Source organism: Apodemus sylvaticus, chromosome 9, assembly GCF_947179515.1.
Source record: "Apodemus sylvaticus chromosome 9, mApoSyl1.1, whole genome shotgun sequence".
Classification (NCBI taxonomy): Eukaryota; Metazoa; Chordata; class Mammalia; order Rodentia; family Muridae; genus Apodemus; species Apodemus sylvaticus.
This window is the reverse complement of record NC_067480.1, coordinates 5,740,001-5,762,685: the sequence shown is the minus strand read 5'-3', so window position 1 is coordinate 5,762,685 and position 22,685 is coordinate 5,740,001. Positions and strand designations below refer to the sequence as shown.

The window sequence follows — 22,685 nt, the reverse complement described above, 5'->3', positions numbered from 1 at the left end:
AATTATAATTCTGCTTCAATGGAGAGGAAAACATGCAAAGATGTCAGTCATCATGGTGTGTCAATGAAGGAAGGAAGGTGCATTGAGTGACAAGGACAGGAGAGCCTTTGGTGTGGTGATGGTCATTTTCTATGCTCACACTGACTGACTTTCTTGGGAGCAACCAGTTGTATGACAGACCTGTAGTCTCGTGTGCCACTTGTAAATTGTGTGTCAGTTTCAAGATGGTGGAGACATAGTTGTATCTTCAAAGATTTAAGGGGCTATTCTTGCTCAGATCACACCACTGTGACAGTGGTGTAGGAATTTAAAGAGAAGCCTTTTTCTTGGGAAATCCAAATAAGTTTTCTGAAATCTTCACAAAGAGATGGAAACCTAAATAATACAATTATGACAAAGGAAAAACATGGACCAATTTGAAACACGATGTTGAAAAAGTATGAAATACACGGCCAGGAGCCTGGTGTGATGTTGAATTTAGCAAGCAGTAACATATGATTCAAGCAAAGCAGCAGTCATGCAATTATTTGTGTTCTAGAAAGATGAACCACGGGAACTGAGGAGAAAAGTTAATCCAAGATACAATGGAAGAAAATCTCCAGAGACTAAAAAGAGAATGCATTCCTCAGATGGGAGAGATTCGCCGGGTGTGACCAGAATTAATGAAATAAAATCAAGATCTTTGTCAAAGTTCAGACTCCAGAATAAACTATGTTCACAAGACCCATGAAATAAAACCAAATGTTTAAATGAGAAACCCAGGTAACTTATTTTTAAGAGAACAGGGTCTACACAACTAAAGGAAAATCCCTCTATCTAGAAAGGACGCTAGAGTCTGACTGTGGGAAATAAGAGAAATTGTACTGTGCAGATTTTCCAGGAAAATGGAAGGTCTATGTGAACACAGTTAGGTGTTCAATGCTCCTGCGAACATCAGCTTGGTTTCCTCAACACAGGGTTGGGACAAGGACTCAACCCACCAGCTGAAGGAGTCGGTTCCCAAGCTAAAGTCACCACTGTACTGTTTGCAACTGATATATCTTTTTTAATTGGTGGGGGGCGGTTAATCATCAGTCTCTTAATCTGTGATTAAAACAAACTCCTACTTGTTCAAATCAAGGTTCCTTAGATTTTCTTCCACAGGGAACACACACAGATGCCACTGGTGACTCGGAACAGATGGCGAGGTCGTATTTTGCAGTGAGTTATGAATCAATGACAGGCGCTGGATTTGATTTTTCACCCAAGACACTTGGCAGTAAACTAGATTGACTACTCTGCCTCTTCAGTAAACTAACCTCTCCAATAAATACTTCATCTGTGTTGACTGAACATAAGAAAAATGTCTTCTTTTATCTCTATGAGAGGTGATCTGTAGCCTGGGATTCCTATGATAGGAGTTGGATTGTAAATCCTTTATAAGTACCCAATCATTGTGCCATCTGTGAGTCAGTCAAAGATCAACAGTACAGAATATGGGCGGCCATTAATGCTCTGTAAGCAGTGGCCTGCAAGGCAAATATCTGGATTACTAATGAACTTACTATGGGCTGGTTTTTAACTGTAGGTTGAGATACAGCTGGTGTATAATTAATCACACAACTAAACTCAAAGTTCATGTATATAAAGCACATAATTTGATGAAATTAACTTAAAAGTTTGATCAAAACTTAGATCCTGTGGAATCAGCCATTACTACGGTCAAGATGGTGATTGTCACCAAAAGTGCTCATGCCCTGCCTCCGGGGATCTGTCCTTCCCTCCTTTCTTTATCCCACTCCCCAGGAAGTCATTGGCGGGCTTGCTCTCACTGCTTCTTATATTTTTACACTAATTGAATGCTTTGTCTGGCCTCTCTTGCACAGTATTAGTTTGCAATCCATCCACATCCACACTACGAATGCACCACCACTGTGATCCATCTGTGCCATGACTGTACTGCCAGTAGACACACACACACACACACACACACACACACACACACGTGTGAAAAGCTCCAGAAAGCCTCAGACACAGCCAGTGTTCTAGGCTCGACAGAGATGAGATGGAGCCTTGGCTATTGCTCCCTCCTCTCACTGGGCTCTTCCATCATGGGTGTGAGTGACAAGCAGGGGTGACTACAGAAGGTGGGGAACAGAGAAGGAGAGGGGAAGAAGGGAAAAGAAGGGAAATTCCACTACTGGGTGACTGGGTTGTCTATTTACCTTTTAACTTGGGCTGGTTCCCTGCTTAATGTTTTTCTTAGAAACTGATGAGGAGCAGAGAATGACCAAGTATGCTAACAGATGCCGCTGTCACACTGCATTGTCTTAAAGTTCGGCTGGACTGTCTTGAGCTAATGGCTTCAACCATATCCCCACCCCTACCCCCACACCTTACCAGAGGTCTGCTTGTCTTGGTGACTCCTGGCAGATCTTTGTCTTCCTTGGTACCGTCCAGCTGAGCAGCATTCTCACAAGAATCACTAGGCTAAGGAAAAGAAGTAAAAGTCATTTTCTTCAGCGTATCACCGCAAACAGGGCCATGTATTTTATTATGTATTACATCAGAGCTCATATGCATACATGCATACATACATGCTTACCTGTGATCATATGCATATATGCATACATACATACATGCATGCATACTTACATGTGACTCATAAATGCACAAAGACAGAGTTCATGGCTACCTGTGTTTATATGGCACTTACCAATTCACCAATGATCTTACCAAATACCATGAACTGCAGCAGAACTACTGTAAATCCAGACACTGCCAGACGCCTGCCTGCATTCCCTTTTCTTCTTTAAGTGTTTGGATGTCATGATTTCGCTCTATGATGCTGTCCTCCTAAAGAGTCAGTGTTACTGTGTGATGGTTCTACACAGCAGAAAGAAAATAAAGTTCTATTTGGAGGAGTGTTCAGGAAGCTTACTAGATCTTCCTACAACAGAGGGAACCAGGCACTTAGCTGAAGTGATATTTTTGAGAATTCTGGAATTTTGGTTCCTTTAAAAAACACAAAAGTTCTGGGCAGTGGTGGTGCATGCCTTTAATCGCAGCACTTGGGAGGCAGAGGCAGGTGAATTTCTGAGTTCAAGGCCAGCCTGATCTACACAGTGAGTTCCAGGACAGCCAGGGCTATACAGAGAAACCCTGTCTTAAAAAACAAAACAAAACAAAACAAAAAAAACAGAAAAACAAAGAACGAAAAGCAAAAAAAAAAAAAAAAAAAAAAAAAAATCCACAGAAGTGTTATAAAAATGTGCTTTCATTTTAACCCCAGGTGTGGGGTGTGGGGTGTGGGGTGTGGGGTGTGGGGTGTGGGGTGTGGGGTGTGGGGTGTGGGGTGTGGGGTCTGGGGTGTGGGGCTGCTTTAGACTGTCCACAGCAGCCGACCATGATTTGCCCCATAGGCATGGTTTTGCCAGCTGCAGATAATTACTACGTGTTGGGTGAAACATTAAAAAAGACCAGCCAACTCTCCTCACCATGGCGGAACACCATGTCCCCAGTTCCCAGGCAATCCTGTGGGCCTGGCCATATCTTTCACAGGGTCCTGTGAGCCCATCTCACTTCCACGCACTGCCCTGACACTCATCCCTCAGTCTGTTAGCTCATCACCCAATAATCCAGTAAAACACAACTCTTAATCTTAATTAGTGAGCCAATTAGACTTATGTATATTACAAACACAATTACAAAATGCCAATACAGTAATCTTAGAGCCAATTGACAATGATAAAAACCTTATCCCAATATTTCTAACCTTATGATAAATTTATGTCAGCTGCCATTCCTCTTCCCCTCCTGTGACCTCTCCTTTGTGCCTGTGCCCCAGCTCCGCCTCCCCTTTCCTGTACAATCACAGGCCTTCTGCTGCCCCAATGTGATTGGACAGGAAATATCCTGTAACAACTGCAATTGTGTAACTTTGAAATTCCGAGAACTTTTCATGCCGTACATAAATGCAAGGGCCCAGAGAGGCAGGATGGGTGGTTGTTGGTTGTTTAGGGAGGTTGTGGTTTGTTACTAGCTATGGTCAAAGAAGAAGCAAGAGGAAACAAATTCGATCCAGGAGTCTCTCTCCCCTTTATCCTCGTTTCTTTCCTATCTAATGTTAGGCGGTGAAACCAGGGGGAGAAAGGGTGGGCTACAAAGAGCCCACAGAGTAGCAAAGACCAGCTGCACTTTGTGCTGCTCTGGGGACACGGATGTGTTTCCTGGGTACCCCGTATCCTGTGAATCTGTGCAATCTCTACAATGCGGAGAGGTGCAGACCTGAAAGATGAGAGTTGGCAGATTCATGTTGGACTGCCCTGACAGCCTTGGCCTTCCAACCTTGAGCCTTTAAAGCCAAAAGTAAAACCTAACCCTGTCAGGACCTAGCTGACTAAGAAAAGCAAGCTGCTTCAAAACTGAACTTACAGAAAACACTTGATGCTTGTCTTTCTGAATCTGGCCTAGTTCATATAACACTATAATCTTCATCTTCCATCTGTTTTCTGTAAAGGACCCAGTTCTATGTCTTCATGGTTGAATAAGGCCACAATGTATATATGGATAAATAACAAATAAACAAACTGGACGTACACTTGCAGCCCACAACGGTTTATATGTTTATACCAAGAGGAGGCAAATCTTTATTTTTTTATTCAATTAAGTAATTGGTATTAGGCTGAGAACTTCATAAACGCATAATACTGAACCACATATTTCACCCCCACCTACGGAAAACTGGAGAGTCCCCGGTTTTCATGATGGATGAAGTGTCCTGGCAGCTAAGGTTTCTATTTGCAAAGGATGCTTGGCTTTGTAGAGCTCATGCAGAATAAACTCCAAGACTTTCCAATTTTCTCAAAAAGGCATCATCCCAGTAAGATATAAATATTACATTCTATGGTTGAGTCAACTTTCTGAAAAGTTAAACATACTAGGCATCACAGAAATCAAAAGCTGTTCTGTCAGATCTAAGAAACTGCTGTTTTCATAAGCCTTCCCCGCAAGGTACCTAAAAACAAAACAAAACAAAACACCAGTTTGTGAGTGGAGTTGCTGCTCAGGAGGCAGTGCAGGAGGTGGTTCTGGATGAAGTCACTCAGTTGTAGAATATATTTTTATAAAATCAGATCTAAGTGGGGACCATGGCCTGCAGAGGCAGCAGATCGGCTCAAGGCCATCATTAGAGACATAGTGAGTTTGCAGCCAGTCTAAGCTTTAGAAAATCCTGTCTCTAAAACAACATAACAGATCCCAAACATCACTGGGTTCCACATTGGGTTCCACATGGTGGTCTGCCAACATTCAGAAGTGGATAGAAATTCCTGGAAAACAAGTTGGTAGTGTTACAGGCATTCTGGGCCTAAGAATAGCATCACATTGTTTTCAAGCAAAAGAGAAATCTGTAAAAATCAGACAAGCGAACAAAAAAAGTCCAGAGAGAAGAACAGAAAGGGCAAGAGACCGATTCACAGGACAGTTGATGGCAACGTGTTTCTCGGTGGAGAGGTCACAGACAACCGTTCTCTCCCTGAGTATTGACAGCCGTCTGCAGCTGTAGATGGTCTGAGAGGCACTGCCCCGCATAAGGGCCAAAGTAGACACCAACCACTATCACGTTATTCTGGGGTTCATGAAAGAGAATTGGAGAATGTAAACCAAACATTAGTTCTACACAGAACAGACATCAAATCATTCTCTTCTCCTTTACAGCACAGATGTCCCATGGTCAGCTAACATGTACGCTGAAACAGGAGTGCCTTCTACATCATACATACACACTCACATGTACCTCTCCACATGCATACTCATGTGTGCCTCTCACCACATACATACACACTCACATGTGCCTCCTACCACATACATACGTACTCCTGTGTGCCTCTTACCACATACATACACACTCACATGTACCTCCCACTACATACATATATACATACGCATGTGTACCTCTCACCACGTACATGCACACTCACATGTGCCTCCCACCACATACATACATACGCATGTGTGTCTCTCACCACATACATACACACTCACATGTGCCTCCTACCACATACATATGTACTCCTCTGTGCTTCTCACCACATACATACACACTCACATGTACCTCCCACTATATACATACATACGCATGTGTGCCTCTCACCACATACACACATTCACATATGCCTCCTACCACATACATACGTACTCATGTGTGCCTCCCACCACATACATATACACTCACATGTGCCTCTTACCACATACATACACATACTCACATGTGCTTCCTACTACATACATACATACTCACATGTGCCTCTCACCACATACATATTCATGTGTGCATCTCACCACATACATACACATTCATATGTGCCTCCCACCACATACATATACAATCACATGTGTCTCCCCCACACACATATCCAAACATGTGAGCCTTCCACCATATGCATACACACTCATGTGTGCCTCTCACCACATGCATACACACTCACATGTGTCTCCCACATGTACATATCCAAACATGTGAGCCTTCCACTACATGCATACACACTCATGTGTGCTTCCCACCAGATACATACATATATACACATGTGCCTCCCACCACATACATACATACTCATGTGTGCCTCTTACCACATACATACACACTCACATGTGCCTCCCACCACATGCATACACAAGTGCATTTTAGTACAAAATGACCTCTCTGATTTTAGTCAGGCTCACAGAACTGACCTGTGCAGCCCATCATGGGTTATGGGTCATAGCTATATAGTCATGAAGTCTTAGAGGGCTATGGCTGCATACATACTTGGACCTTTTTCCTATCAATATTGAGCTCAGAGTAAATTCTAGGGATGAATGAACATGTGGTTTTCTTTGTCGATGGCACTGTCAACTATATTCCTAATCCCCAGTCTGCTGTTTTCATGAATGGTATCTTGATTATTTTTTCTCCCCAGAAGTTCTATGTCTAATGACCTTCTAATGAACTAATGAGAAAGAGAGAGAGAGAGAGAGAGAGAGAGAGAGAGAGAGACAGAGACAGAGACAGAGAGACAGAGAGAACCCCAGCATCTCAGGTTCTTTTGAAGCTAAGGATGGTGTAGCTCTGAGACATGAGGTGTCTGGAATTCTCCCAAGAAGGATTTCCAGGGAAGTTGAGATTGGAAGGACAGAGCCATTGATTCAATTCCAGGAACTGCCAGGACCGTGGCTACGGTGCCTGTGGCGGCCTGTCTGACGTGTCGGGACGCTGGCGAGGGCTGTGAGCGATAGCAGCATAAAAGCACAAAGGGAAGCAGTGCCTGGCAGGAGAGGGACCATCTACCTCCAGCTCCACTTCAAAAGAGAAAAGGCCCTGTTACTTCAGCTCAGCATTTCCTGTGCGGTTATGTGCAGTCCCATGTATGTATAAATTATACATACTACAGTGCACAAAGGCATACTGCAGGACCACATCTGTAGAGCCGATTACCAGTTAGGTATGCCTTTAGCTAAATGCTTATCAATCATGAAATTGGGGATAAATTAGACCAACAGCTTCCTCATTTAAATGTTCATGAAAAGGAATATTTATTCATGTTTACCAAACCCTAGAGCAACACCCTTGGGCACAAACCATGTGCTAATCACCCCGAGGTGGGCTTTGCATTTTTGACTTAGAATATCATGGCTGTACTAAAGCAAGAGCCAAACCCTTAGCCCTGATTACAGGGCAGCACTGTTACTCCCTATCTAGTGAAATCATAAAATATATCAGGGCCTATAAAAGCAGTTCTTCCTTGGCCTGCCTGACCATATTTTCTGGTTCCAGCAAAGATTATAGAGTCCTTTGAAAAGGAGGGGAAAAATAAATTAGGTTTCAAAGGAACTAGTGAATCCGTACAAGAGAATGGGATCAAGTGAACAATACACACATACACACACACACACACACACACTCATACACACACTCACTCACACACACACTCACACACACACACACACACACACACACACACACACACACTATTGTCTCCCTGCCCTGCCAATCACACTCAGCATCAGAAGATACAGTATTGCTTGAAAGCTTAGATCTGGAAAGCACTACACATTTCATCAGCAGAGAAGAAGTTATAGGAATTCCGTGGGAGATTAAAAAGGAAAAAAAAAGTTTCATAATGTAGGGAAATTCCCAGCCCAGAACAAGGCACCAAAGAAAATGGAAGAGAGCAATGCTGAGCCCCAAAACCTCAAAAATGGCTCAGTAATGTTGGAAATTCCTCTACCTGGAAAATGCTATGAGAGCCAAATAAGCAGGAGTTAAATGTTTAGCCCCCAAACACTCATATCCATAAACAAACAAACAAACAAATAAATAAATAAGTTCAGAACATCACCTAATTTAAAGAAGTGATGAAAAACCGAAACTCATTGCTCTTGGTGAAGGGGCGACACAATGCCTTTCCCTGATGGAGCGCTGAAGAGGCCCTGTGCCCTTCCCAGCAGGCAGTGCCCTCACTGCTCAGATGGGGAAGCTGTGCCCATGGACGGCAGGACTGTACCTCAGCCGGGGCTTTCTGGCAGATAAGGACAAAAGTACAAAAGGGGAAGTTTCCTTTGCCTGTAATGGAAATAGCATTTTTCAGGCATCTTGTCACTCCACTTGGGTGTTGGTGTCACATGACTTAAAGCAAAATGTGACAGGTGACACATTTGTCCACTGACAAGCCACAGATCCATTACACTGTGGTGTTTCAGTGAGGAAGGCGGTCCATCCAACTGTTAGAAGCACTAAGCAGACTGATCACAAGCAATCAATGTAGTCTTCCATGGAGAAGTACACATCTACAACCAGGCATGAGAAATCAATTTAACAGTAGCAATGGAAACGGAAAACAATGACTCTAAAAATAAGCATGAGACCCGGAAGGAAACACCTCACAGAAAAGCGCAGGCCTGCTGAGTTTAAGCTGGAGCTGCTGGCCTTGGAAGGCTAGTTGATCATTGCAATGGGGGAGGGAGCACAGGAGGGGAGTGCTTCCTGGCCTGTGTGAGCCCTGGGCTTAATCCCTGTACACAAACCCAAGAACACCAAAGGACAGATTACTCTAATGAGGGAGAAGTTGAGGGAAGGGAGAATCGTTGTAGACGGGTGAGTATTAAATTCTGACTATTCGTGAAATTCCCAAGTACAAATTCAACCATGGCCAAATTACTGACTTTCACAAATGAGGTTCACGGGATTTTCAAGAATGCAAAGCAAATGCATACAACAAACAAACACACAAATGAACAACTAACCCCTGGAAATCAAGAGAATCAAGAGCCATGGAGAGCAGCCCAATCCCGAAGACCTTCCAACAGGTGCTCAGGAGACCATGCACCAGCGAAAGGAGTTTATATAGTTTATAGTTAACTATTTGTTAGTGCTCAAAGTCTTCATTTAATGCAGATATGATGAATTTTGCAAAAAAAAAAAGTGGAGCTGATACAATTTCAAATTCCAAGCATAAAAATGAAGATGCAAATGCTTGGACTTCTATTCAATGAAGGAGCAGGGCTCACTGACAGAACCATGACACCTTCCCAGGGATGGCTCATGACAGATGACTGAAGATTGCAATTCTGAAGGAAGTTGAATTTAAGCTTGGAATTTGAAGTAGAAAAAAAAACTTAAGAAAATTAATATAGTTTGAACATCTATTTTTTCAAATTATTCATTCATAGCTTCACTAGTGAAATACACTGATAAAGATCAACACAACACACATGCATGCACATGAACACACAGACACACATATACACATACACATGCACATGTGCAAACAAACTTACATGCATACACATAGGCACACATACAGACAAATGCACACACATGCATGCACATGCATACACATGCACACACATACGCATGCATGGAAACACACATGTATATACATGCATGCATACACTTAAATGGGAGGGATATATAATTAAAAAGAAACATACTGAGGAAGAGAAATGGAAAATATTAGGCAATTATTCAGTGTTGGTAAATGATGCCAAAGAAAGAGAGAAAAGAGTGAGAGAGAATCAAAGTGAGAAAGAGAGATGAAGGAATGGGAAGAGAGGAAGCAGAATCAGAAACAGGAGAGGGAAGGAGGTAGAAGGAAGGAGGAGGGAGGAGGAAGGAGAATAGAGGGAGGAGGGAAGAGGGAGGAGGAAGGGGAGGGCAAACAAACCAGGACAGATACAGAGCAGGGAATGGAGAGAAACTGATTTATGTTGTTCAATTAAAACAGGAAGTTGAAAGAGTCCCAGTGCATTCCTCACAAGGTTCTGAGTTTCTTTATTCACAGAAGAGACTAAAATCTTTTAGGGAAAGCAGCAGACCATATATAACAGAAAGGTGTTCTTTCAAAGGCCAGGTTTATGTGACCTTTTCCTGTCTGATAAGGAACAACCTGGAGTTTTAGAGCAGCATATTCAATACTGGGCTTCTTACCATCCCTTACCTCATCCCTCATTCCTGTTTCTCTCTGAAACTGGGATATACCTGAGCATGAAAGGCACAGAGAAGAGAGGGCTCTAAGGTGTCTTGTGTGTGGTGAACTAGGCCCACTGCCCTGCCCGGAGGCAACAGTTAAAAGCAGGTTGCACCTGAGAAAAGCTTCACTTTTTATACTGAAAAATATGTCCCTTCACCAAGGGTCAGAACCAAAGAAGGAGTCAGCCACAAAAAGCTCTAGATCTATTTTGTGTTGTTGTTAGTTCAGTCTAAAGTATTAATTACTTCCACATCTGTGAACACATCCTAACTGTAATAATTTAAAGAAGAAACAGTGATTTGGCCTCATGGTTTCAGCCCATCATAGAAGGAAAGGCATTGTGGAATAGTTCAGCTCTGGGTGGTAGGAACACACAGAGAGCCTATTTGCCTCTTAGTGAACCAGGGAGGTGGGGGGAAATAATCCACAAAGGCCTGGCCCTTTGACCTACTTCCACCAACCAGACCCCTGCCTCCTAAAGGCCTCTCAGATTCCCAACATAGTACCACCAGGTAGAGAACAAGTAGCCAAACAGGAGGCCATGGGTGGCATTTTACATACAGGATTCAAGATGACCATATAGATCCATTCTAATTCACAGTTTGCTGGAATAGAGCCCAGCTTTCATCTGAAGTAGCTGGAAATAGATTGGGTATAAAAAGCAGGTAGGCAAAAATATAAAGACTACTGTACTATGATCCCAGAAATAACAGAAAAGCAATCCAGGGAATGGAATCTATCAGGACAAATTTTCCATTGGCAGACATCTTTGCCAGGAAATCCACAGCTGAAGTCCTGGTTTCAGGGTGAAGAAGCCATCCTTACTCTACTGCTGGAGAAGATAACAGTCCTTTTGTGTCCTGAAAGACACAGACTTCAACTAAGCTGCAAGTTCAAATGTCATAGAACTCACGATGCACAGGAAGGTATATCACCATAATAGATGACAGAAGATTCTAGAACTCTGCTGATCAACACATAAGCTACAAGTCATATGTGATCATTTTGATTTATATCAATTAAAATTAAACAAAACTTCAACTTTAGTTAAACTGCCTTTTGTAAATGTGATGGTGTTGTCACATTAGGCAGAATAGAAAAAGACCATCACTATCATTCTAGAAAGTTTTAAAAGACTGTGTTTTCCAGGGTAATATTATCACTGCTGTGTAGGTTAAATAGGCATGTGCAAACCAGGACAGATACAGAGCAGGGAATGGAGGGAAACTGATATTTATGTCGTTTAATTAAAACAGGAAGTTGAAAGAATCCCAGTGCATTCTCCCTGACAACTACTCTTTATGGTAAATATATCTAAGAAAGAAGATAAAACCTGAAATGACTCTAATTGGAGACTTTACCCATTATTGCTACCCGTGGTGGTGGCCACCATTGGCTCATATATTTGATGGCTTAGTTACTAGGAAGTGGCACTATTAGAGAATGATCAAAAGGACTAGGAGGTATGGCATTTTTGGAGGAGGTGTGGCCTTGTTGGAAGTGGTGTGGTCTTGTTGGAGGAGGTATGGCCTTGTTGGAAGGTGTGTGGCAAGGGGTGGTCTTTAAGACTTCAAAACCCACACCAGACCCAGCATATCTCTACTCCCAACCCACCCTCAGCCTTCAGATCAGGATGTAGCCATCAGCTACTTCTCCCGGGCCATTCATGCCACCATGATGATAATGGACTAAACCTCTGAACCTGTAAGCCAACCCCACTTAAATGTTTTCCTTTATAATAGTTGCCTTGGATGTAGTGTCTCTTCACAGAAACGGTAACCATAATTAAGACACTATCTCCCATCGTTGGTGTCTTAAGTTATGTCAAGACTGATACTGCAATGGAACACACAAGAACCCTAAGTCAGATGAATTAACTGGATTGTCCTCCAGCAGAATATTAAATCTCCATACTGTGGCAGAGTACCAATTTTCTTTTACTCTGTACTTATCAACCCAAAGTCTCATGAATCTTCTCTACATAGTATCTGGTAAGGGATCATGCACACAGAATCCACTCATTAATTGTTTGTTTTGATTTGCACACAGAATGCATCTGATAAATATCTGTTGTACTAAGACATGCTGTCATGCAACTTTGGAATAGTGCAATGAGAGAAGGAAGAGTACACTGGAAGAACTATTAGTGGAGGAACCATACATTGGAAGAACTATTAGTGGAGGAAGAGTACACTAGAAGAACTATTAGTCGAGGAACCATACATTGGAAGAACTAGTAGTGGAGGAAGAGTACACTGGAAGAACCATTAGTCAAGGAAGAATACACTGGAAGAACTATCAGTCAAAGAAGGGTACACTAGAAAAACTGTTAGTCAAGGAAGAGTACACTGGAAGAACCATTAGTCAAAGAAGGGTACACCAGAAAAACTATTAGTCAAGGAAGAGTACACTGTAAGAACCATTAGTCAAGGAAGAGTACACTGTAAGAACCATTAGTCAAGGAAGAGTACACTGTAAGAACCATTAGTCAAGGAAGAGTACACTGTAAGAACCATTAGTCAAGGAAGAGTACACTGTAAGAACCATTAGTCAAGGAAGAGTATACTGGAAGAACCATTAGTCAAGGAAGAGTACACTGTAAGAACCATTAGTCAAAGAAGAGTACACTGGAAGAACCATTAGTCAAGGAAGCATACACTGGAAGAGCCATTAGTCAAGGAAGAGTACACTGTAAGAACCATTAGTCAAGGAAGAGTACACTGGAAGAACCATTAGTCAATGAAGCATACACTGGAAAAACCATTAGTCAAGGAAGAGTACACTGGAAGAACCATTAGTCAAAGCATACACTGGCAGAACCATTAGTCAAGGAAGCATACACTGGAAGAACCATTAGTCGAGGAAGCATACACTGGAAGAACTGTTAGTGAAACTGACATAGAAATGGGAGAATAGGGTGACTAATGGCACCAGCAGAGGCACTGAAGCCACAGAACAACTGTGGCCAAGGTAGAACACCAATCAGTCATTTCTTGCAAGAACCATGACACTTACATGTTTGTTTTTAACCAATCATTTGATTGGTTCTCGTGTCTTCCAGTTTTTTATCATTTTGGAATTCCTAAACCTAAAGGTTCTCTTTTCATTTCCCTACCACCATGTAAAACAACCTGCTTCGCCTCGCTTGGGTATTTCCCTAGAGCTTCTGTGCCTTGAACAGAATCTTCTGAGCCTCCCAGCCCTAAAGGTTCACTCCACTATCAAAGAAGTTATTCTTTAACTTCAACATAAAAGGGAGTAAACCTGGTCTGCAGGAAAAGCAGCCATAATGACAACTGAGAACTCAGGCTCTAGAGTGTAGGATGCTGTGGATCTGTAGGTTCTATCTCCAAGAGTTAACATGGACCAGCCTTATCTGAGGTGTTTTCCCATCTCTGTTTGCCCTCATACCCTGAGACTGCAACTAACACCTACTGAGAACAAAATGCTTGTTACATACAGGAGATTCGCTGACTCCGAAGACATCTCTGACATCCCTGACAGGTTGCTTATTCTTCTTCCTCAGAGTCTGGGTATACGTGTTGTATCTCTTTTTCACTGCAGCTGCTTGGGTCCGAGTCAGTGTAGACAGGAGAGCTTTACCATCTTCCTCTTCATTACCGGAGATCAGAGTTGACAGTCCCACATCTTGTAACCACTCTGCTTCAAGTTCTCCTTCTAGGAAACAGCATGAGCAAGGCAGGTTAGGTCCTTCTCTAGAGGAATGATGATGACACTATATCTCTATATAACAGACAGTCAGATGTATCAATAAACTATATAATGTTATTGTTCTGTTGTAGCTTTGAGATAAAGTCTTGAGTTCATGATCTTTGTGCCTCTAACTCCAAATGCTTGGATTGTGACACTTCCCACCACAGCCAGCTAAGATTGTCTTTCTTCTTCATGAATTGTGAAAGAACGAACAAAAGCCTATACTCTGTTTTTTTTCTTTCTTTCTTTCTTTCTTTCTTTCTTCTTTCTTTCTCTCTCCTTCCTTCCTTCCTTCCTTCCTTCCTTCCTTCCTTCCTGCCTTCCTTTCTTTCTTTCTTTCTTTCTTTCTTTCTTTCTTTCTTTCTTTCTTTCTTTCTTTCTTTCTTTCTTTCTTTCTTTCTTTCTTTCTTTCTTTCATAAGCAAAATCATAAAAGGCTGCCCAGGAGAGCAAGGTAATACAGCAACTATGAAAGGAAGTTTTCTCATCAGAGAACTGAAGACAAGCCAGGTGGGGACTACCAATTTCAAAGAAAGATAAAATTTGGATATTTTGATTAAAATCATATGGGTTGGTAGGACACAGACAGTTTTTCTGGTCACTCCAATGCAGGTTTATATCCACCCCTTAGTAGTTGATGGACATTGGTAAATGTTGTCTGCAGTTCTCAGTTTCCCCTCAGCAAATGAGCTCCACATATTCCTCCTTCCAGAACTCATAATGAATACAGGCTTAACTTTCTCCTGTCAGAAGTGGGGCTCCATCACCCCGAGAGAATTTCAGTTTTCCATATCTTCCCGTTATCTCCATCTTATCTTGCTGAGTGTTGTGCAGGACACCCATAAGCAACCTAATAGTCTGTCCTAATGGACTGCACAGAGCTCCTGCTGCTGAGCCTACCTCTGTCATACACTCACCCCACCAAGAAGAAACTTGCTTGCTTTGAACTCCCTAGTTTGAATCATGGACTCCAGTGAAGGCCTTGTGTCACAGAAACCACAGTCCTTCTGTCTAGATTCCTATCTACTGCTTGAGCATAAGGGTCCTGGATGGCCTCCCCTCTTCCCTTTGATTCTGGAACACAATGGACCTTCTCTCTGGGATCCATAGGTAATACGCTGCTTCTGCTAATCCATGTGTCTGTAATATTGCTGCCTTCCCTTGCATCCCCTGGTCAATGGAGTGGACATAAGTCAGCCCAGAGCACAAGAGAAACATGGATTCTTATTATTTGTGGTATACACTTGGACATCCCCCAAAGTGAAGAAGTATCCTGAGAAAGGCACACCAAAAACATCCACACCCACCTGCCCTGGAGCTCAGTCAGGGCAAGGCCACAGTGTATAGTCGCCATCCTGAGAGAACTCAATGCCCAATTAGAAGACTATACCACAACAGGGATAGCAATAAAATAATGCAGATCCACAAGGATGCTTCTGAAAAACTATTAATGAATTTGTCAAAGAACCTGGAATAAAAGAGTCAAGAGATGGTCATCTTCCTGAAACTCTGAACAGGTGGCAATTTGTCCGTTTTTCAGAAAGCAATTCAAGCCCCAAGGTTGTTCATCTGTGAACATTAATTACTAGTGTAAACAAAATGGATGAAAGCTAAAGGGATTCAGAATGATACCCCCATAAAGAAAGTCCATGTACATGCACCACTGGGAACTACGTTGTACTGGCTGATTTTGTGTGTCAACTTGACACAAGCTGGAGTTATCACAGAGAAAGGAGCCTCCTTTGAGGAAATGCCTCCATGAGATGCAGCTGTAAGGCACTTCTCAATTAGTGATCAAGAGGGGAGGGCCCCTTGTGGGTGGTGCCATCCCTGGGCTGGTAGTCTTGGGCTCTATAAGAAATCAAGCTGAGCAAGCCAGGGGAAGCAAGCCAGTAAGAAACATCCCTCCATGGCCTCTGCATCAGCTCCTGCTTCCTGACCTGCCTGAGTTCCAGTACTACCTCCTTTGGTGATGAACAGCTGTGTGGAAGTATAAGCTGAATAAACCCTTTCCTCCCCAACTCGCTTCTTGGTTATGATGTTTTGTGCAGGAATAGAAACCCTGACTAAGACATACGCTAAGCAGGCTTACCAGGAATGGCGGCTGATTGAGGACCCTTCGTGGGGCAGAACACAGCTAGAATGTTTTCCTAGGTGAGACATATCCACAGCAGACACAGATGCAATTCGTGTTGGCTGAACTATGAGGAGTTCTGGCGCACATCCCATCGGCTCTCAGCTGTCACGTGTCAATCCAGAACACCCATTGATTTTGGCTCCACACACCCGATGGCCTACTCAGTATCACTGTGACTCTATCAGTCATGTTCTAGTCAAAGCATTAAAGCCTGTTACGGTTTGATTATGCTCTGTCCAGTGAGTGGCACTGTTTGGCGGTGTGGCCCTGTTGGAGTAGGTGTGTCACTGTGGGTGTGGGCTTTTAGACCCTTATCCTAGCTGCCTGGAAACCAGTACTCTGCTAGCAGCCTTCAGATGAAGATGTGGAACTCTCAACTCCTCCTGCACCATGCCTGCCTGGATGCTGTCATGCTCCTGCCTTGATGACAATGGACTGAACCTCTGAACCTGTAGGCTAGCCCCAATTAAATGTTATTCTTATAAGAGTTGCCTTGGTCATGGTGTCTGTTCACAGCAATAAAATGCTAACTAAGACAAAGCCCAAGTTCATAGTCCTCAGGCCATGCCCTGGTCCTCTTTCAATATACAAAGCCCACCGCCAACGAATGAGGCAACCAGAGAGATCAACTCCAGCACAACAACAAGAATTGTTGATATTATTTCCTTACAGTTTGTTCCAACCTGCTCTCTTCATTTTGCTCCAGATGGTTTTGTCGGTGTAAGGTCACTCTGTATCCAGGCTAGCCTGGGACTAGCCATCCTCCTGTCTCAGCATTTTGAGCACTGCATTGCAGGAATGCATTACCAATGCTTCTTCCTGAGCCTCTTTATCTTCTATCCTACCACGGCCTTTCACTGTCATCTCTTGTCCAGATGTCCACAACAGACTCCTGACAGCTCTCCCTATCACTACTCTCCAGCCCCTGCCAAACCATTTTCTTCAGCATCACCAGTCTTTGTATAAGGACATAAAATCACCTCTTCCCTCTGGCCTCACTGTGTCCTGTAAGATGTATTGATACGTCATTCCTCTCACCTGTTCTGCAGCAACCCCAGGCTACTGTGGTGATCTCAGAAGCTCTGTGCTGCATTTCAACAAGACAGTCTCCATTCGCTCTCTCTGGCCGGCCATCTTTCAGACCTCAGCTCCTCTCTCAGTGCAGGCTGTCTCCTGAACCCAGGATTCAAGGTCATGCCCTAATGCTACCAACAGCAATTCTGCTCTTTCTTTCTCCTTCCAGTAATTTCCCCTCAAGTAGGTCTCGATCTCTTTTAATATTGTCATTTAGCTTCTTTGCTTCTATAGATCAAGTCCATGAGAAAAAGAAAGCGTCCAGATTTTACTTGTAACTAAAAGACCCGGCAAAATGCCTAGACAAGGGAAGACACACCCACTTGTTGAATTGATTAGTTGATTACTTACATTTCAAAGGAAGAATACAATTACAGATGCTATCCTAGCAAGTTATGGAATTAGTGGATGTAAAAACGCTAACTTTTTTTGGTTGTGAGCCTAGCCTTTAATGGCTGAGTCATCTCTCCTGCTCAAGACATTAACTTTAAAAAACAAGCCTACCTATCTTGCCCAGCATTTCACACTGGAAGTATGACTTCTCAGTAAGAGTGTTGGAGACGCAAAATAAAAAAGAGAATAAAAACTTTCATGGGAGTGGGTGTGACTTTTACCAAAACAGCATTATGGTATAAACTCTAAATGAAACACGTGAAATAATTATATATAGATATCAGAGAAAATCCACAAATGGGCAAATATCCCAAAAGTTCTATTTGGACACTGTATTAGCATGGTATGAATTTACACAGCTTTTCAGGTAAGGTTATTTTTCAAGTCCTGTGGTACAAGGTGGCTGCACACACTAGAAAACGAATTTAGGAGGCTAAGGAGATATGAGGTCAATATCAAAAACAACTATATTTCTATGTATCTAAGGCACACTGATGAGAGGCTAATTAATGAATAAGAACGGGAGCTGGCGAGATCGCTCCGCGCCTAAGAGCACTTGCTGCTCTCCCAGAGGACCTGGGTCTGGTTACCAGCACCTACACGCCAGTTCACAACCTCCTGTAAACAGCAGTTCCAGAAGGTTCCTCAACCTCTTTTGACCTTAAGAGGCACCAGTCACATGTGTAGTTCACACACATACATGGTGGTAAACACCCAGACACATTAAAGGAAAATCTCTCTTCAAAAACAAGAATGTGAATCATTAAGTCATAGAACCACTGGCAATGTATACATCACACGGACGTGCCTTGAATGCATTAAGAATTCATACAAGGCAGTGGTGAAGGGATGGTGTTTTAAACACTCAAAATATTTCACGGAGTGTACAAAGGGACAGCAATGGACTGCTCGGCATTAGTCTTCGGTGCCAAGGAGACAGGGTCTGTCCACACATCTAGAATCCAAACTCTGCACAGAGGCGGGAAGAGGAACTTTGTCTTAACCGGCAGGGAAGGCCTCGAAATGACACAACTACTTTGGGAGAAGCCTGGCAGTTTCTTATAGATAAACATGTCTCGTAAAAATGGAGGTATCTAAGAGAAATAAAAAAATATATGTATAGTCACAAATTATTTCTACAAGATTTCTAAAATCATTTATCATTGCTAACACTAAGTTTAAAGAGTCCACAAAGCCATTAGCGGGTCAGGAAAACTCATTCAGTGGGCTACTGAGGAGCTGAACCATTCCCCAACATCTACTGAAACCTTAGCCCTTAGCACGGCTTTATTAGGTAGGAAATGGCATTAACAGGTAAGTTATGGGTTGAATGTATTCATCAAGACGTATATCATAAAGATGTTCAGTTTCAATTTACCTGTTATACTTCAATACAGATAAAAATCAGAAATGGAAGAAAGGGCAGCTTCTAAGATACACACATATAAAGACTGCGTTGCTGGCTGAGGGGGAGCTCCGGGCAGAGCACCAGAGCATCGTGGACAAGTCCCTCGGCTCCATCCCAAGCACGGCATGGCAAAGCAAAAAACCCAAAACAGACGCCTAGCCAAACCAAATTACAGCGAGGCCATGCTGGAACAGAGCGAGCCCTTTGTTTGTTACAATTGGCACCTTGGAAAAGGAGAAAGGCACAGATACCAACGCCTGGAGCGATCTGGAGGCAGGAGCGATACCATACGAGTCCAAAGCACACCCATGGCTGCCAGCTTCACACAGCCCAGGAAAGCAGCAGCAGCAGCAGCAGCAGCAGGATTCTCCTGACAGCTCCACAGAGCATGGCCCTGCTGGCTTCCAATTTCTACCTTCCAGAACTGGAGAATACATTTATGTTGCTAAAATCTACCCAATGGTGCCACCTCGTTAATGCATCCCTAAAAACAGATGACAACTGCCACCAAATGAAAAGCAATGGGTTTACTGACACACGATCTGAATCTCACAATCACTGCGCACAGAGATATACATGACCCTGTTACACACAGACGTGGGAACTGTGGCTACTTTTGGCTCTAGGCAGTGTCACTGAGAGGAGTGAGGCAGAATAGGATGTAACAGGAAATCTTCCAGCATAAATGAAATTCTACCTGCCACCTGTGTGCATACATGTGTCTGTCTGTCCGTCTGTCTGTCTGTCTCTGAGAGACAAAGCCAAGAACTATACAGCCCAGGTTGGCCTCAAACTAGTGATCCTTCTGCCTCAGCCTCCAAAGTGCTGGGATTTCTGACATGTACCGCCACATCTTGCTCATGCGGGATTAGAGAAGACTGTGCCTTTGCCTTTGCCAAAACCGCTGAATTGTGTACTTAAAATCCTTACAAGTACTTTCAAAGTAATACCTGCAAATACATATTGACTCCAGTTAATAAGTCTGCATTTTGCAACAGTTTAGGCTAGCAGAAGGTATTTCCCATGTGCCCTGGGCTTGACCACACAAGCACACATGCATCTGGAGTGTGTAAGGGAGTTCTGTCTAAGGAGAGAATACCAGCAAAGCCTGAGGCCTTGGATTAGAACTGGGATTGTTAGCAAGAAAGGCAGGGATATGGGACAGGAGACACTATCCTTTCAAGTGGCGTGGATGCTCATGAAGTATGAGCGAGGGCTAGTTTGTACGGTGTGGGACTCTAACTGAATACATAGAAATGATGTGTCTCTGTGGTGGAAAAGGCCAAAGAAGAGACTGAAGGATGAGAAGGCTTGGGTCTCAAGGATAACGCACCTCACTTCCGGAAGATCCTGCTGTACCACTCCTGGGCATATACCCAAAGGATTCCCTGGCATGCAGTAAAGACACATATTCCACTATGTTCATAGCAGCCCTATTTATAATTGCCAGAAGCTGGAAAGAACCCAGGTATCCCTCAACGGAGGAATGGATACAAAAAATGTGATATATATACACAACGGAGTACTATTCAGTCACTAGAAACAATGAATTCATGAAATTCTTAGACAAATGGATGGAGCTGGAGAACATCATACTAAGTGAGGTAACCCAGACTCAAAAGATCAATAATAGTATGCACTCACTAATAAGTGGATATTAGCCTGGAAAACTGGAATACCCAAAACATAATCCATACATCAAATGAGGTACAAGAAGAACGGCGGAGTGGCCCCTGGTTCTGGAAAGACTCAGTGACGCAGTATAGGACAAAACCAGAACAGGGAAGTGGGAAGGGGTGGGTGGGAAAACAGGGGGAGGGAAGGGGGCTTATGTGACTTTCGGGGAGTGGGGGGCCAGAAAAGGGAAAATCATTTGAAATGTAAATAAAAAATATATCGAATAAAAAAAAAAAGAAAAAAAATAACTTCTGCTTAGACGCTGGACGTCTCATGCATCCTCATAAGTGACTGCAAGGGCTGTGCTGGGCTTTAAGCCCATGACCCTGACTGCATGACCCTGACCTCCACAGGCTAGGAACCATTATGCCCTTCTCTGTTTGTTTCTGTCTGTTTGCTTTTGGTGTTGTCTTGAAAGGCCCAATAATAAAAGACTTTTATTTTGTGGGATACCAGGCGCTCTAATATATTAATACCAACGAATGTTTCAAAGTAATGTTTCCCTCTAAAATCATTAAGGCAAGTCTCCCCCACCCCTTCCCCCTTCTTTCTCTCCCCTAAATGTCAAGTACACAGAAGTAAATAAATGTCAGGAACATCAGCAAGCCTGGTCTGTTTGAAGAAAAAAAAAAAGAAAGAATCCAACCCAAGGGAACGCTACCCGCAACCAGGGAGACCCAAGGACTCTTGTCTGGATGTTTTTGAAGCCGGGATGCTTTGTCCCCTCAGCTCTGGCAGCTACCTCCACCTGTACTGATCGCAGGCCTGGCAGCCCGACTTCCGCCCCAGTGGGATGAGGAATCCCATAGGGCAGGTCCAGCCCCAGCCCTTACCATCCACAGGCTTGACCTCAGCGGCTGCTGAGGGCGGCTGCTCCTCCTGCGCCCCCGCACTGCTCTCCTGCGCCCCCGCACTGCTCTCTTTGATACTCTCGATTTCCCGCCAGAACTCCTCCACAGATGTGCTGCTGTCCACGGAGGCTTGAGAGTTGGAGCGACTAAAGGCAGGAGGATGCAGGGATTCATTGGAGAGCATCCTGTTGATTCTTCGGCAGCGAGGAATGGATTTTCTGAAAAAAGAGTAACATTTGAATGAAACTGGGTGCCCGTGTAAAGTCATGCACGCGCACATGCACACACTAGCGGGCGTGTGCACACACATGAACACACATGCATGCACACTCGCACACACACGGCACACGTACTCACACGCACACAGGCACAGACACACCTCAGTTCAAAGTCAACAGAGAACAGTTACTGCCATAGGGTGAGACTTAGCAGAATGAGCACCATTCCCCCTCTCTCTGCCATATTTCATAATGAGTCTGTAGAGTGATATGAACATTAACAAGATTTTCAAATTAAAATTTAAAAGTAATTTCCATCCATAAAATGGGAAGTTACATCTGTGAGAAATGCATCCAGCTAAAGCTTGTTTCAGTAAAGTGCCTTCCTTGCATGATGGTAAGAGGAGATGAAGAGTTAACTGCTCATACCAGGAAGTATGAAGGGCTGGCGAGGTTTGCAGAGATGGGAGCCTTGTGTACAACGGAAAGGCAGAGGGTTCCGCCCCTCTGGGAAACAGTACTACAGCCTCTCAAAAATTAGTTTTTAAAAGCCCTCCTGCCATATAAACCAGCAATCCCACTTCTGAAATATACCTCAAACAAACAAAAAACAAAACAAAACAAAACTGAAAACGGGTATTCGATGAGGTCTCTGTAGACTCGCATGTGGTCATTAGTGGGCAGATAGATATAATGTGTTAGTGTGTAGAACAGTACTATACAGAGG

At 43.4% G+C, this 22,685-nt stretch overlaps 1 protein-coding gene across 1 annotated transcript in view; it reads right to left on the bottom strand.

The window, feature by feature from the left end:
• Window positions 1-22,685, bottom strand: part of Arhgap28 (Rho GTPase activating protein 28) — a 176,055-nt gene that overhangs the window by 46,015 nt on the left and 107,355 nt on the right. Inside the window, exons 2-4 of the mRNA XM_052193410.1 lie at window positions 21,723-21,958; window positions 13,948-14,165; window positions 2,380-2,469 (exon numbers count right to left, since the gene is read on the bottom strand). Of these exons, the coding sequence (XP_052049370.1) occupies window positions 2,380-2,469; window positions 13,948-14,165; window positions 21,723-21,958 (544 nt within the window). The remainder of the gene's footprint in view (window positions 1-2,379; window positions 2,470-13,947; window positions 14,166-21,722; window positions 21,959-22,685) is intronic.